The 17,737-nt window shown below is 40.8% G+C and overlaps 1 protein-coding gene across 3 annotated transcripts in view; it reads right to left on the reverse strand.

The window, feature by feature from the left end:
* Positions 1-12,600, reverse strand: part of DPYS (dihydropyrimidinase) — a 31,219-nt gene extending 18,619 nt beyond the window's left edge. For 2 of the 3 annotated variants that reach the window (XM_085221556.1, XM_085221555.1), the window contains exons 1-4: positions 12,243-12,600; positions 8,866-9,024; positions 7,112-7,291; positions 6,414-6,603 (exon numbers count right to left, since the gene is read on the reverse strand). In XM_085221556.1, coding sequence (XP_085077682.1) covers positions 6,414-6,603; positions 7,112-7,291; positions 8,866-9,024; positions 12,243-12,497 — 784 coding nt within the window. In that variant the 5' untranslated portion in view covers positions 12,498-12,600. The remainder of the gene's footprint in view (positions 1-6,413; positions 6,604-7,111; positions 7,292-8,865; positions 9,025-12,242) is intronic. The other variant, XM_085221554.1, reaches the window with a different exon arrangement.
* Between the last annotated feature and the right edge of the window lie 5,137 nt (positions 12,601-17,737).

Genomic DNA, 17,737 nt, shown 5'->3' on the forward strand with positions numbered 1-17,737 from the left:
TCACACCCCCAAATCCTTGTCCTCAGGGATGCTCTCAAGCCTTCTCTGCCCAACCTGTATCTGTGTTTGGAATTGCCCCGACTCAGGTGCAGAACCTTGTACTTGGCCTTGTGAGACTGGCATGGGCCCACCTCTCAAGCCTGTCCAGGTCCCTCTGGATACCATCCCTTCCCTCCAGCGTGTCAATTGCACTACTCAGCTTGGTGTTGTCTGCAAGCTTGCTGAGGGTGCACTGAATCTCACTGTCCACGTTGTATACAAAGATGTTAAATAACATTGGTCCCAACACCAATCCCTTCTCATTGCAGGAAAATTGTACTAGATGACCTTTAAGGGCCCCTTCCAACCCAAAGGCTACGATGATTCTATAACAATATTTCTATATTAACCTAGTAGACTTTTGACAGAAAAATCGATGGAAAGCAGCATGTGTCTGTGTCTGTGATCTCTCCTAACTGCAACAAGATAAAGAAACTTTCATACAAAGCAATCCTGAACTAAACAACATTAGATCATAGCTATAAGTGTCGAAAATTATAACAGTAGAAAGGGAATATATGTTCAGCTTCCATAAATAATTTCTTACATTATTTCCATGATATCCAAATGAAATTACATCCTCAAACTCATGTACCAGAGCTGATAACAATATTTCTGCAGTCAGAATTTGAACATCTACCCTTGTTATCGTGAGACAGAAGGAGTAGAAGCAATTTCTGCAAGTGACTTTTGAGTATGAACACTGCAGCTTCAACAGTCTGTATCTGGACACTCGACTGACAATTTCCTGCATTTCATTTGAACTATAATTAGTCAGACTGATGGGTGCAATAATGCAACGATTTTGCTAAAGCAAAACCCAAATAGCAAGGGAATTCCACATTAAGGCTCTTTTAGCCCAACTGGCTTCTGTCTATAGACTTAAAATTGGAGTAATGCAGTAATAAATTGGGTCCTTCCTCTTGTTATGTTTTCCTGCATTCAGTAAAAATAGTAAGCAGATAGTGTTCTGCCGTTTGGTCTTTCTGACACTCTGAAATAGCTGGGAAATACGTGTAGATTTGGTGACTTCTTTGTTAGACATAAAACTCACTAGAAAGAGCTACATTCACATAAATTAGTTTCAAACAAAGAAAAACACACAATTGTAATTTCTTCTACCACCCTTCAGAATTCAAAAAGAGCTATAATCTTCAGAAACAACTACTAACATTTAAAGGCTTGTAAAACTGATCCTTGTGTGTTTACTTCAGTAAAATTTTCAGAAGCACTGAAGATAAGGTCACATGGGCAAAGGTACTCACTTGATCAGCTACAATCTGGCAGAGGTAGGAATGCAAGGCAGGGCTTAATGGCGCAGGCACATCATTGCATTAGTAAATCTATCTACAGTCTGGGCCTGAGCTGTCCTGCATGAGCTATCTAAAAAGTTTGTATTTTCAATTGCACACTTGCGCTCAGCATCAGCTTCAGAGTCTGTACACTCACAAACAAATCCTTCCTTTCAGTAAGATCTGGCTAGTCTGTAGCTGATGGTGTGAAGTATGGGATTTTTTTAAATCTAAGCATGCTTCTTGTAATTTGAATAAGTATATATTCTCGAACAGCCCACTGAGATGAGTACAGTTCTCAAAAAGAGATGCTGCCTTTGACTCTCTCAAATTGAGAACCAGTGAACGATTGCTTCTGATAAATAAGTTGGTGGGGACTAAAAAAGTATAAGATGGTAATTTGAGTTCTCCCTCTCCAACACAGTCAAAATATGTAGAAATCTTGGATTTTCTGTTGAATTCAGCAGCACTATAGCTATTGCTGGTGTACATGAAAACAAGCTACTATAGTCTGGAGACTTCCCTTGGTATCAGGTATGGCTGGAGATGAGAGCATACAGTAGACTTCAGCATGGAGGGAAGGAGAGAGAGAAACTGTCACTCATAAAATTTCCCTGAAATTTGTTATTCTCATGTATTAGAGTATTCTTAGTATTCCTTTACAGCCTGGATGGTTTTAGCCTTTAAGGCTTAAGCCTTAAATCAACGGAATTATGCTTTCTTTCTTCAGAAAATTCGATCAGGCCTTCAGTTTCTAGCTCTAAAAACAATGTTCGTCTAAAGGATAGACAAACATGAACTGGGCTCTTACACTTTTGACCAGAAAAATCACCATCCCTTAGAATCTGAAAAGCAATGATACCACACTGACATCACACCATCACCCAAAATACACATTTTTCTCACTGAAGAAAAATCTATCCCTTTTTCAGGTGTGTGATGGAACAGCAAAGGATGTCAATATTCCTCCAGTATAGGCTGAGAGGAATATGCACTCACACACAGTACTTCACGCTAAGTACTTAGTAAGAAACATGAAAAATTTCACAACTGTAAGAACCAGAAAGCTAGTATCAGAGGATGGAGAAATCATCTTGAAAAGGTGAATAAACTGTGTTAAAGTAAATATTTTCAATGCCATAGAGTCTCCCTGTGTATAAGGGTTTTCTCAGCTTTCATATTAGAATGGTTTTAACTTCTCCAGGTTGAATATACTTCAAATATTTGGCTTTTTACAGAATCACAGAGTGGCTGAGGCTGGAATGAACCCTTCGAGCCATCAAGTCCCACCCCGTTCAACCAGGGACACCCAGAGCAGGGAGCCCAGGCCTATGTCCAGGAGAAAACTCCATAGCCTCTAGGCAACCTGCGCCAGTGCTCCAGCACCCACACATCACAGCAGAGCTGCCTGGTGCACAGAAGGAGCCTCCTGTCTTCCAGTTTCTGCCCACTGCATCTTGTTCTGGTACTGTACACCACAGAAAGGATCCTAGTTCCACCTTCGCACTGCATCCTCTCTTCAGGTATTTCAGGTATTTATAGATATTGATGAGATCCCCCTATATATAGATATTGATGAGATCTCAGAGGGAATCAGTTGCTCCAAGTTGAGCAGGCCCAGATCTCTCAGCTTCTCCCCACAGAGTAGGTGCTCCAGACCCTTCAGCACCTTGGTGGCCCTCTGGTGGACTCTCTCTCCAGTATGTCCAAATGTCTCATACTGAGGGGTCCAGAATTGGATTCATTTCTCCAGATACGGTCTCTTAAGTGCATAGCAGAGGGGAATCATCGCCCTCCACCTTCTGACAATTCTTCACCAGTTTTATTTACATCATTTATACAATGCTTCACAAATTTAAGTATTTTGTCTGGAACTCTTCATTTTGCAAGATCACTTTTAGTTGAGGAATGAAAAATAATACTGGAATTAACAACAACAGATTTCTAATTGCCAGAATTTATACAGACCAGTCTCTCTAAAACTTGTAGCTGTTGTACCAATCTTTGTAGTACATTAGTCCTCTTCAGTAATTTCTTAATCAATGCTAGATTTCTTTCTCCTAAGATACATACTTAAATGAAAGCAGAAATTAATTATGAAAAGATGTTTTATATTGTGATGCATAAAGACAAGCGTTTTGACAATTATGAACACAGGAAGCTACAAAAAGCAATTTGCACAACAATAAGCATAAGTAATACCAATTTATTCTTTTTACACTCTGGAGCAGCATACTGCGATAAAGCCATTTATCTTACTGGCACTGCAGTCTATTCTTACAACATATGTCAGACAATATTTTACAGAATTTACTAACAACATGATTAGTGTGTTACAAACAACATCTCTTCTTCAGGTCTTTTACATTCACAGCCAGTGTTTTGTCTTTAATCTGAGTATTTTAACTGTTGTTACAGCTTTTTGTAGCTGTACAGCTGTACAGCTTAACTTTGACACGAATGTCAGTGTTATGCTTATGCCTGTGAATGCGCAAATAACAGCACACTGATGGATAGAATTCACATCACTAGCAGCACTGTCATCTAGTGGAGAAATTTAATATAGCATAGTACAAAAAACATGCTACTAAAAAATATGTTGGTAAGATTCTTTTATAAACCTGAATTATAGAAAAGTCTTACTAGAAAGTCATAATCAATACATATTCCACATAAACATTCCAATTTATTTTAGCACTCTGATGTCAGGCTGATTTTGGTTGTATTTTTGTCCAAGATCTCAAACTGTGCATTTTGATATTAATAATACATGCCACTAGTGTAAAGTCTAAAGTCAGGAAATGAGGAAACAAATCTGCATGCATTTCACATTAGGTGAGATGAAAAGATAACAAGGACAGATAACCCATAAGAATTCAGGCCCTTCAAATCATGGGCTTCCGTCTTATCCCTTCTACTGACATAATGTCCCCTCAGTGCTGTGCTTCCACAGGCACTTACAGAAAAACATATGCAACAACTAATCCCTACAACCTGCAGGCAGCTTTTAGTCTACCCAACAGATGGCCAAGAGCATCAGACTACCCTGACTGGCCAGAACTGATTATGAACCTTGTAGTGCATGAACTAAGAAATCCTTCTCTGGAGGGAATTTAAACTTTTGGACACTGTCAACATCAGCCTGACTTCTAAGTGCCCAGTAAATACATGTCCTCATCATGTGATGCCACTGTCTGTACAAACATGGCATTGTCACTATTGCACAATTTCTCACCTAAATAGATGATATAGGCTTGAAAATTATAGAATCCTAGATCATCTAGTCCAATCCTCAATCCACCACCACTATGCTCACTAAACCATGTCCCTAAGTGCTGCATCTACCCTTTTCTTGAAAATGCTCCATGGACGGTGACTCAGTGACTCCACCATTGCTCTGGGCAGCCTATTCCAATGTCTTATCACTCTTCTGAGAATAATTTTTTCCTAATATCCAACCTGAACCGTCCCCTGGCACAACTTAAGTCTACTATACCTCATCCTATCGCTAGTCACCTGGGAGAAGAGGTCGACCCCCACCTTTCTACAACCTCCTTCAGGTAGTTGCAGTACAATAAAGTCTCCCCTGAGCCTCCTCTTCTCCAGATTAAACAATCCCAGCTCCCTCAGTTGTTCCTCATAAGATCCGTGCTCCTTCATCAGCTTCAGTGACATTCTTTGGACATACCCTACAGCCCCAGTGTTTTTCTTGTAGTGATGGGCCCAAAACTGAACATAGTACTCAAGATGTGGCCTCACTAGGGCTGAGTACAGGCATGATCACCTCCCTGCTACCGCTGACTGAACTATTTCTGATACAAGCCAGCATGCTATTGGCCTTCTTGGTCACCGGGCACACAGGTGGCTCATGTTCAGCCAGCTGCTGACTGTAACTCAATGGAGGAGAATAGCAACATATCCATTGCCTCAGGCTGGTCACAGTATGCTCCCCCAACCCCTCAACCTGACTCTATTCCCAAAAGCCCTGGTCAAGTGATAACCACCAGTGGCAGTTGTGATAGTTGTATCCAGCTTAAGTAGATGACCAGAAATTACACAGTCATGATGGATGCAATGGTTCCATCATCCAGCTCGAAGTGGTGTGGGAAACATAACACAATATAGCAAAGGGTTAATTTGCACAGTGCACCCACCTAACCACAGTGCTGGTCAGTGTCTTGACTCAAGCCAAATTTGGAAGTCACTGATATCTATAGTTGGTATACAAACAGGTCTATCAGTTAATCATCTTATCCCATAGATAGTGAGCAGCCCATTGAGCCCTCTTGCACAGTAGCTGGCTGCACAACAGTATCTCCCTTTGAGCAGTGACACCTCTTAAGATTATGCTTGCAGCAGAGATCCCTTATGCCTGGAGGCCAAGAGATTCCTTGCCTCGACATATCTTCAGTAAGTGACTTATAGCCTGTAGGCTATGTAAGCTTCACTCAGATGATTGTATCTTAGATTGACTGTGCACATATCGTTCTTTAGACGTAAATTAGTGACATGTCTAGGACAATGAGGAGATTCAGTTGCATCTGAGCTCTTTACTTCTTTGGTTCAAGTTGTTTAGAAAGCAAAGGGTTCTTCTCTGAGCCTCATAACTCAAGAGTAGGGTCCAGGAGGGTCTCCTGGACAAATCTGTTTAATCCTATCCACTGTGCAATGAATAATCAAGCATACTTTGCCATCTTGAATCTTGTTAAGCCACTGTCTTATTTACAATTAAACTTTGATATCACTGTTTTACATCAATAAATATATTGCTGTTTCTCTCTTATGAGTTAAAAGTATAATTATATTTGTAACATCACATCATTTTTAATGCAGTGCTGTTCTGGCTACCACTTCAACTGTGAAGATGTAGCATGAAGGAGAAAAAGGCTATTCTGGGGAGAAGGGAAAGTCTCAACCTCAGTAACTGTCCTGCCACAGTTCTTAGCTCCACGCACACAGTTTAAAGATCCCATTCCAAGGAGTTCACCCATGCTTTTAGGGTTAAGGCAGCCCTGCAGACTGAGACACTGATGACACTTCCTTCGATGCTATGACCAAGCATAAAGTAATTAGGACTTTTACCTTCATTTCGTGCATTGGTTATCATCCTTGCTGAAGACTTACTCATCACATGGACTACATAAAGGGGGCAGTTTATGGTATTTGCTATGGTAATTGCTCTATGCGTAGCTTCAGCTTCCACATCTTCATTATGTGACAAAGCATGACCCTCAGGACCAGTTATCCCCATTGCCAGCAACTTCTTCGTGTTCTGGAGATAAAAACATTTAAGAGTCAGTTAAAGTGAAACCACGGTATTGTGCACATACAGTCTGCCAAATGGATCCTAAACCAGAAAACTGCAGTAAGTTTGCGAAGGAATGAGTTAGTTACAATGCTTTCTTTCTCAGATAATTTATTATTGTGCTATATAGGGTCAGGCATCATACACCTGACATGCAAATATTTGACCAAGAACTTCCCCTTCAACCGAGCTCATGATGCTTTGCCTGATGCTTTCTTTATCAGCCAAGTATACATTGCAAGTACATGTGTTATATGGCAAGTATAACTCTAATTGTGACAGAACCGTTTGCTTCCTGCCTGTATCAAAACCAGTATTCCAGGTTAAAATATCTATGCCCATCACAAACATCCTTTGGGATCTAGTCTTCAGTTCCTTGGAGTTTAAATAGGGGAAAAAAGCTTTTCTCTAAAGTGTTTAGATAAGAGGACGAGTTATATTTCTGATTTCGATGGACAAAATATCGAATGCCCACCTGTGCTATTAGCTCCCCATTCTCCGCATGAACTTGAGCAATTGTTCCAAGTTCCTTACAGCAGGACAAAGCTCCATACAATTCATCATCACTAAGCATGTATAAATCTTTATAGGCCATAAACATCTTGAAGGAATTGACACCTTTGTCTTGAACAAGACTTTTCATTTCTTCCTTCACCTGAAAGACAGTTAGCAACTCTCACAAAACAACAATATAAAATTTTACCTATTAACTTCTGACAAAGAAATTGGATGAACCAACAACCAGGCTTTACTCACTCATCAAAAATATGTTCAGTTCAAACAGCCCAAGTTACATATGTATAGGCTGATTACTATTACTCTTGCATGAAATTGCTTCTCAAAGTACACAAATGAATCCCACTGCAGTGCAGATACTGGAAGGGATTTTTTTTTTTTTTAAGACAGTGAAATAAAATTTTATTCCACTGAAAACCTTATGTTGAAAATACTCTAATACCAAAATCTATGTATTCAACTTGTAACACTTACCCATTAACTAACTTAGAATCATAGAATGGCCTGGGTTGAAAAGGACCATAAAGATCATCCTGTTTCAACCCCCCTGCCACAGGGAGGGTCACCAACCACTAGAACTTGAGCTCTCCCTTCCCAGTAAAATGATGGTGACAGTATTTCTTGCGTATTTGTGATGCTATTACAGTTTCCATGGGCTTCTTTAAAAAAATTAAAACATTATAGTTCACCTTCTCTCTAATAATCTGCTTGGATCTGTCCAAGAAAAGTGAAAGATTAATAAAAAATCAAAGAAAGACTTCTGTGTTGGAGCATTATCTTTACTGGAATTATCAAACAAATAAATGTCTGACACAGGACCCTAATCTGGCACAAATATGAAAGAAAAAAGCTAACATTCCTTTTTCTTTTATTTTCTTTTCCACTAACTTTTACCACTAAGGGAAGGAATTCCAAAGAATGTATAACTTTAATCAAGACTTTAAATCTTCAGGAGTAGATAGCAAATGAGAAGGGCATGGCTTATGCACTCTGAAAGATGAAAATTAGAAGAAGTACTCATACTTCATATTTTGAAATGAAATTTAATTAGTATATCCAGCTACTGATGAAAATTCTCTAAGGATCCAAAGTGGTCTTATATAGTATAGGTCATGTTCAGATAAATGTCAAGCATCTGAAACATTCATTTCCTTGGTAAAGCTTTTAGGCAGTTAGCAAATTTTTGTACAACAATGATGATCCTTCCATACTTAGACTCCAAAAAGTTTTTCTAGGTAATCTCATGTTTTAGAAATTCTTGGCTCCAACTCCGCTTTTCTTTAAGGTGATATAAGTGCAGTTACTCAGGATCAAAATTCTTCCTTTGCAAATAAAGCTAATCGCCATATTTTTCATATATGCCCTTATTAATACACCACCACAAACCTTACCCCAAGATTTAACAGGAACACAGATTACTGAGTGTTCAGACAGAAAAGGCAAAATTTATGTAAACACCTCCTGTCCCTCTGGTCTGGCTGGCCTTGGCATTGCACAGCCTGCTTCCCTTTCCATCAAATTCATGCAATATTATCCAAACATGTAAGTTATCTGCAGACTTTTTTTTTTTTCCCCCAAACATATATATTTTATAAAGGTGTGGACTATTCCACTTTATACAAAAACATATTAGCATTCATTTTCCTCCTGAGGACTAATTCCAGGCAGGTGTGGCACAAATTCATGGAACTGAAAAATGCCTGTTGCGTGTACCTTGTCGCTCCACCAGGTAACAGCTACATGCAATGCATAATCACAGCAAACCTTAGGGTCTGCCCAGCCTTTCCATTTATTAAAAGCTTCAATAAGAGAGCAGCCTTTCTGAGGAATGGCGAAGTCGATGATCATTGTGGTCCCTCCTGCTACAGCAGCCTGAAAACAAAAAATTAATAGTTCGCAATCAGTGAGAAAGTAATACAGTGCCTCCTATGTTCTCTGATTCCTTGTGCAGTGGATGAGTTCACAGAGAAAGATGAGCAGCATCAGACCCCAGTCAACTTGAGATATGCCTCCTCAGAGTCTATTTGGTTGAAAAAACAAGCCTGTATGACAAAAAAGCACTAAGGGATAGAGACACAATGGAATAAATACCATAACATTTTGTTTAAAAGTCTACTGTGAAAATCACCAAACTCTTGTCTAACACCAAAATGATTTAAAAAGTATTTTAAAATGTTTGTTGTTGTTACTGGAGGGGTATAATTTAGAAAAACTGCATAGTAGATTCCCAAAAAGATTGTTTACAAGTTATCTGCTATTAAATAAATATTTTATATATGCTGAGAAGATTCAAAGTGCTTTTTAACTAAGAGTCAGTAGTCACTGTCAGAAACCAAATCCTAGACTACTGGAAATTGCCAGTAAGATCATTTATTTGCTGCAATTTCTGGTCTATTCCAAACTAGCCGAGAAATTCTCTCTATTGCTCTGAACAACATCTCTCTGTATAACAGCGACGAGCTATTCAGATCAAAGTAAACACAGTTCATGCTGTATTACTCCATTTCTAAATAAACCCATTAATAAATAATAAACCCAACCCGACTTTGCCTTACTAAAGCTCACAGATCCTTCTCAACAAAGTTCTAATATTTCTTTCAATTAGGGAAAAATATTTGGCTTGCCCCCATGCAGGTTAAGAATTTTATTTTTTTTTTGTAATGGGTTGCTGTGTTCTCTTCAAATCACTGCCTTCATTTAGCAATCAGAATTAAAACTGCAAATATGTCAGTATATTTTGCAAATAAAAAGAAGTTTGGAGAGTGACACATTTTTGAATCAGTGATGAACACTAACTAAGGAAAAGTTGTTCAAACTATCAGGTTTTGTTGTTGTTGTTGTTGTTGTTGTTCCAAAAGAAATGTCCTAGCTTCTTAACTGTTAATTGAGAATTAAAACTAAAGAATATTTGTAAGTTTGAAGGTAAAGAAATGCCACAGGTTCTACAATTCCAACCAAAGACTTTTCTTCCCAAAACATTTGTAAATGCCTTCTTTTATTCAACTGAACGGATAAATCTTAGCTTATTATTACAGTATTTGGAACACAATTTTGCCTCTACAATTCTCCTGCCAAGACGAATGTTAGATGATGATCCTGGGTAAACAGCTCTGAACACTTTCCACACTTTGACCTGGGTCAAGTTGGTCCACAATATCTAACTTTGTGACCTTTGATCATTGGACTGGAGCTAAAGCCTCCTGCTGGCCACCGAAGACACTCTCCTGTTCTGTGTATGCAATCTGTGCTATTTGGACATCTTGTTCTCTATACGCAGCTTGTGTTTTGGAGCTCCTGTGTCCACTGCCTCCAGTACAAATAATTATTAATAAATAAACTTAAATGCTAATTCAAATCATTCTTTTTTATTTATTTATTTATTTTTTATTTTAACCTTTTCTAATTTGGGATTTCATAGTGTAGGCATCTACATTTGAATTAAACTGAATCTTTGGATCTCTTCAGTGTAACTGGAAACACCTTCAAAAAAATGGTCTTCAGAGAGAAATAAGGGATTGTTGCAAAAGTAGTTTAAAATCCCAAAATATTAAAGTATATATTTGAATACTGTAAATTATACGAACTGAGTATTCCAGAAATCTAATCCTGTAATGCATTCGGAGGAAACCTGCTTTGTGAGATCTGTGTTTCTATCAGTTTATCACAAAAAGTAACATAATGACCAAAAACTGCTTGTGGAAGCCATTTTGATAACTAAAATGCATTTTGAGGCCCATATAATAAGAGATTCCCCCATTTCTACCAGAAATTATCTGCTGTGATGGGCAAAATAATTTTTGTCAAGCTTGTGCATAATAATTAGAACCTATTTAATAAGGCACCGTAATTTCCAAGCGCACAGAGAAGAACAGTTACTGTGCTTAAAGCTGCATGTAAAATATTTCCATTCTGAATAACAGCAGCACTGGAAACAAATGTGTCTGGAGTTGGGAGTAGTTACAGTGCTGTTGAAAGAAACATGATAGTAATTTAAGGATAACAGCTCATTTGTAGTTCTTCTGTCAGTGGCATCACGGAGCAAGAAAGAAATGAAATTTCCTGCTAAAGAAGAGGATCGGACTAAGCAGGACTGCAAACCTTAAAGGCTCTTAACAGCTGTGTGCTTACTGCATCCTACCATTTGTTAAAATGAGTTAATTTAACTTATTTCAGCTATCTTAAAGAGGCAAACTAGTATTTTCCACATTAGAATAAATGATCAGTGAAATCCACTTCTTTAGAAAGGTTTCACTGTTGCTTTCCTCTTTTTGGCAAACGACAGTTAAGCCATCTCTCATGGACAGGATGTAGCAGGCTCTCTGAGGATGCTGCCTAACAGACCAGCCACTTCACAGGGCGATGTCATCTCTTCCGTGGGCAAAGGACTTCAACTTGTACAGCAAAGCACTAAGTAGGTTACGAATTTCAGGGAGCTCTGTATGAGTATTTTTCTCTATAGACATGATGCATTGCTGTTACTAATAACTGATAACTGCTAATGCAAGTAATACAATGAGATCGGATCTGAAAGAAGAACTCCAAGTACATAAATGGGAGAAACGATTTTTAAGATTTTTTAGAAAGTATTTTTAAGAAAGTGCATTTGAACTGGTATTTGAACTCTCACTGAGACAGTCTGGACAGAAGTGAATGACATGAAAAACTTGCATTCATGCTAACAGAGGAGAAAGATCAGGTTACCACAGAAGCGCTCCCAGCACACTGGGGGAGTTGCACTGTTGCTTTAGTTAACCTTTGTTCTGAAAAGCATGAAGTCCATACTCCAAGGTGAGTTGCACTTGGCATGGCAACAGCCAGGGTAAATGACCATTCTTAACACTTGCCACTGGCAGCCAGCAAAATCTTTGAAGCAACCCAAATAACATACTGGCGGAATGTACCTTTGGGTATCCTGGCTGCTTATTACAGTGGCTGAACCAAGAAACAGCACAATTGCCTTTACTTGAGGAATGCTATTTTCTCTCCGTTAGCATTAATATTGCATAATCAGCTGACACATTTCTGTCTGAGAAAGCCCAGATGCATAGAAAGAAAAGCATATGTGCACAGATGTGGTCACATGCACCCACCTTTGTTCCTGTATAGAAGTCATCTTTTGATGTGGTACCCATGAAAGGGAACTGGAAGTGCGTGTGTGTATCAATGCCCCCAGGGATCACCAGCTTGTTGGTCGCATCCAGCACGGTGAGACCACTGGGAGGCTTGGGATTTAGGTTTGGTCCCACTTCCTGCACCACTCCTTCTTCCACATATACATCAGCCTCCACAGATTGGTCATCGTTCACAACTCTTCCGCCCTTGATCAGAAGCCTCTGCTTTGGCATGGGAGGCTGGAAGACAGGGAATGAGGACTCGGCTCAGAAAATTGCTTATTGCTCAGCTTACCCTCCTTGTGTTATCTGCAAATGGCCCTAAACACACACAACATGGGGATATTTAAACAGGAATTGAGCCTGTGGCCTTCGGCAGCTCCACCCACAGCCTTTGGGGAAGCACCAATGACCGAGGGAGTGCAGTGAGCCGAAGCACAAAGCCTGCCTCTGGCCAGGAGGCTGCTTCTGGGCATTTCTGTGTTTCTTCTTCTTTGCCTAGAGATGGGAACAGGCTTTCGGGGCAGTCCAGCTGTGTTCTCATGGTGCTCACTCCAGTCCCTTTGCACTGTAGAGTTTATAACACGCTGGGCAGCTTTGGAAATCTGGCTGTTCACGGGTCTGGATGCCCAAAGCTGACCTGAGCTCTGCAGTGGCACTGAGGAAGCCAAGGGTGCCATGATCTCTCCACGATGTCAGTTGGGGAGCCTGTGGGTGCTCTGAGGGACCAAGCTTTGTGCTCACAGGTGCAAACCCCAAATGCCCTCCAGGGGGCACAGGCAATCAGCGGTCTTTCCCAGCCTGCATCCTGGAAGACACTTTGGGGAAAAGTGCGCTACCTCAGGTCCTGGGCACCATCCCCTTCCCCCAGATACCACTACTCAGAGGAACAGAGCGGCCGTTGGCTGGGGCAGGATACCCTTCGGGCTTTTCTGGGCGCTGCCGAGGCCTCCTCTCACCTCAGGCGGCGGAGGCGTCTGGCCATAGTCAAAGGACCACATGAAAACGATCTTCCGGCAGCTGTTGCCCTGCGCCATCATCATGCCCGCTGCCCTGCCTCCTGCGCTGCGCTGCCCCCGCCCGCTGCCCCGCGCCCTCAACGCGCTCTGTTCCCGCACAACGGCCGAGGAGCCCCACCCGGCCCGGCCCGGCCCCCCGGGCAGCAGCGGCCGAGGCGGCGCTCATCGGCCTGGCCCGGCTGCGGGGAGAGCCGCGGGGACGGGAGGCGGGGGAGCTGGGGGAGGGTTTGGGAAAAGAGCTGTCGGGAGCCCTCTGGGAAGGGCGGACTCGGCCTGGAGAGAGAGATGGGAAGGTAACAGCAAGGGGGCTAGAAAACGATCTGAAAACTTGGACTAAAATAAAAGGGGAGAATCACAGTGTAGTTACTTATAAATACTGTGACTACTTTATAATCTGTTTTGCTTTCCATCTCCTGCTTTGTGCAGACAGGTGCTGCCTCACACCACTGGAGCATTCTGTGCTCTTTGGTCCAGCTGGCACCCCTCCTGTCCTCAGCACAGGGTTCTGCTGTATGATTAGCCAGATGAAGAAGGGGAAAGAAAGACCCTGGAGGAGATTGAATTATGGTACTTTAAGGCAGGAGCTGTTAATGTTAGAGAGTGACAATAGAAAAGAAGCCCAGACAGGCACTGAAATGGGGTAACAGGGATGCACTTTGGATCTCTGCTGCTGCTGAAACAGCAAATCCATTTTTCCCTCACACAGATGGGCAACTAAATAACTGGGCTGCAAGGGGCCTGAGGTGGATGCCTCTCAGTTACAAAAGTCTTGCGTTGCGTAAACAAAGTGACATTTGTTGTGCAAGGAGAGAGGGTTGCAAAGGCAAGAGGTTCACTGCTTGCATGCTGGTAGGTTGCAGCGGTCAAACTCACATGTACGGCCCAATGAATATTGAATGACTATGTCAACAAGTTAAGTATTTATTGGCATAACTTCATCCTGAATGTCCCAACTCAGTGCCCAAATCACCAACGGAAAATATTCACTTTCTATTTCTCCTTTGCCAATGAATATTTAGTGATTTCTAGAAAATGAGTTTCCACATGACAGACCTGGATAATCATCTTCATTGCTCTGGGGCTAGTGATAGTGGTGCTATCTCTGCTTTGCTCAAATCCTTATTCCAATTGGAGCCAAGGGAGATTTGAAGTCAGGCCCACCACATCACATCGCTCTGTGGTAAGCTTCAGGACATTCGGTTTCCTTTTTTTGTGTGCCTCATGCAGGAATTAGCTGACATAAGTTAAGACACCTAAAGGCATGGAGTAGCATGGATCCAAAGCCTACTTTTCTCTTTTTCTGAAAGGCATCAGTTTTGAGCTCCACTTCCCCTCCTGAGATTTCTTCCTGGCTTGTTCAGGCTTTGTGGATCACGCTCTTCAGTATCTAAATCTGTAACTTCGAGCCCAGCTTAGAGCTGCAGATCATCCCACAAACTGGCAAGGTAATTGAGAGTGAAGGCCTTAATACTGTTGTGCGTAAGAAAAAACTGGATCTATCCCACAGGTCGTTTTAAGCACATTAAATAGATAATGACATTCTGTCTAAGCAGTTCTTTTAGTTAGTCCATTTGGACAAACAAGATAATCTCACATCAACGGCATTTATGGAAATTTGGTAAATATTAAATATTTGAGAGCTCATCTGTCCCTAGGCAGAATGGTTTCAAATATCACTTGTGAGATAGAAATAATTCCTGTAATACTGCAGGAAGACAACTGGCCCCATATTCTTAGTTACTGCTGAGAACTTGATGCTCAACAAGGACCCGGGTTCCTGATTGACACTGTAACCTTCACTGAGCCACAAAATATGTTACTCTTTCTGCCCTTCTCTTTGCACAGTTTTAAACAAATATTTATTCTATAATCAGTGGATGTCTCTGCACTATGCAGAGAGTTTTCTGTTAAGTAATGTTTACTCACCCTAAAATACTACATGGTAGGTTAGTCATATAAGAGACATTGAAGAAAGCCATTAATTGCAACGTTGAATTGCATCTTATGCTAATGCTTTTGTGATCTGCAGCAAAGTAAATAATCCTGGAAATGTATATACATGGAAATGTCTCATTTCAAGTGACTATCATAGAAGTTTTTTCAAAGAGCCTTCTAAGTAACCTAGGAATTAATGTGATTAAAACAAACAAACAAAAAAAAAACAAAAACAAACAAACAAAAAAAAACCAGTCCATGTCTATTATCTACCAAAAGAAAATAATTCAGCAAATTAAGGAATAGGTTTGCAAGAAACAGATAACTGAGGTTTGGAACTTTCAGAAGACCTTGAAGATATCTTCTACAAGTCACTATGATGACATAATGAATTCAAAGTCTTCTGAGACATACACACTCTTCAGCACTTTCTTAACCCAAAGATTCTTGCTGGCATTGAGCTTAAAAAAAAAAAAAAAAAAAAAAAAAAAAAGGTGATGGAAAGATGTATGTCAAAATACAGCAGATGGAATCTCAAATACAATACAAACTGGAATACAAACTGCAAGAAGCAGTCCTTGACAGCAGCCCTGCAGAGAAGGACCTGGGAGTCCTGACTGATGAAAAGGTTAACATGAGCCAGCAGTGTGCCCTTGCAGCTCAGAAGGCAACTGTTATCCTGGGCTCCATCAGAAGAGGGGTGGCCAGCAGGGACAGGGAGGTCATTGTCCCCCTCTACTCTGCTCTTGTGAGGCCCCAGCTGGAGTACTGGGTCCAGGTCTGGAGCCTCCAGCAGAAGAAAGACAGGGAGCTGTTGGAGAGGGTCCAGAGGAGAGCCAAGATGATCAGGAGGCAGGAGCACCTCCCCTATGAAGACAGGCTGAGGGACCTGGGCTTGTTCAGTCTGGAGAACAAAAGGCTGTGGGGTGACCTCATTGCAGCCTTTTAGTACCTAAAGGGAGCCTATAAACAGGAGGGGAATCAACTCTTTGAAAGGGTTGACAACTGCAGGACAAGGGGAAATGGCTTTAAGTTGAGGGAGGGAAGATTTAGGTTGGATGTCAGGGGGAAGTTCTTTACAGAGAGAGTGGTGAGGTGCTGGAACAGGCTGCCCAGAGAGGTTGTGGATGCCCCGTCCCCTGAGGTATTCAAGGCCAGGTTGGATGGGGCCCTGGGCAGCCTGGTCTAGTGTTGAATGTGGAGGTTGGTGGCCCTGCCTGTAGCAGGGGGGATGGAGATTGATGACCCTTGAGGTCCCTTCCAACCCTGCCCATTCTGTGATTTTGTGCTTTGAGAAGGAAACTAGAGACTGACATTGAGCAATGGAGAGGAAGAACAGCTCATGTATTATTAACTGTATTAACTGTATTCTCCATTTTTAACAGCTTTCCTCAATTGAAGGAAGACTGGATCATGAACCAGGTTTTCAATGCAAGAAAATTAACAAAAAGGGTACCACTGATTTTCAGTGAATTTTACCAACTGTTCTCAATGAATTTTCTATACCTTGAGAAACACCAAAAGATTATTTCTCTATTTCTGTTGACATATTTTAAGAAACAAAGATAATTGGTTACAAAGGTACAAATGGAACTGTACTGCTCCGTGACACTGCAAGTCAACTGTGACTTGCTGCGACAGCTGTGACAAAATCTGAGAATTCCGCTTCAAACTGAGATACCCAACCTTGCTAGGCAACATCTACAACAAACCCCTATTTTGTGGATCTTTTCCTTTTTAAAACAAGCTTATTGACTTGTCCTTTGCATTTTGTATAACTTGCTAAGAACCAGAACATTTATTTAGATGTGTTTTGGGCTAGGATTGTTTCCTGCCATCGCTAATCTCCAAATACAGATACTTTGCATAGTATTACAGATTACAATTATTCCTTTAGATCCTCCAGTCATTCAAAAATCAAAATACAGTGACTTACCTTTTCATAATATTTTCTTGCCTCCACTCTTCCACCCCTTATTGTCCAACAGAAGCAGTGCACGTGATCATAACAAAGAATTCAAACATTGCAAGCAACATTCTTTCAGATTGTACCTTTTCTGTTGACTTTGACAATGCGATGCATCTTGGTCACGGGGAGGAACTACTGCTAAGAGAGAGCTAAGTTATTCTGCTAGATTTCATGGTAGAAAAACATTAGAAACAACAATCTGTGCCAGTGTATTTACAAAATTCAGCTATGTTTTGTTCGTCTGTCCCTAAATGCCCTTTTTCAAAGTGTTAACAGCAATCACTAAACTAAACTGCTTATAGAGCTTCTTCTCTTGTTAACCCCTATCAGTTGTGGACAATGTTTTGTGCATACCTAACTTGTTAGATACTACTTTATTTTAATGAATACATTCTCATCCCCCATCAGTGTGCGACTGGAAGCAAAGGAAAGTCTAAACTGGGCAAATATACCAACAAGAAAGGAATGTTGTGCTATAAACTTACGAAGTCAGAAAATGAGTTAGAACTCAATTTACTTACATATAGAAAAGTTATCAACAGTAGTTAGTT

This window comes from Meleagris gallopavo, chromosome 3 (genome assembly GCF_905368555.1).
Source record: "Meleagris gallopavo chromosome 3, MGAL_WU_HG_1.1, whole genome shotgun sequence".
Classification (NCBI taxonomy): Eukaryota; Metazoa; Chordata; class Aves; order Galliformes; family Phasianidae; genus Meleagris; species Meleagris gallopavo.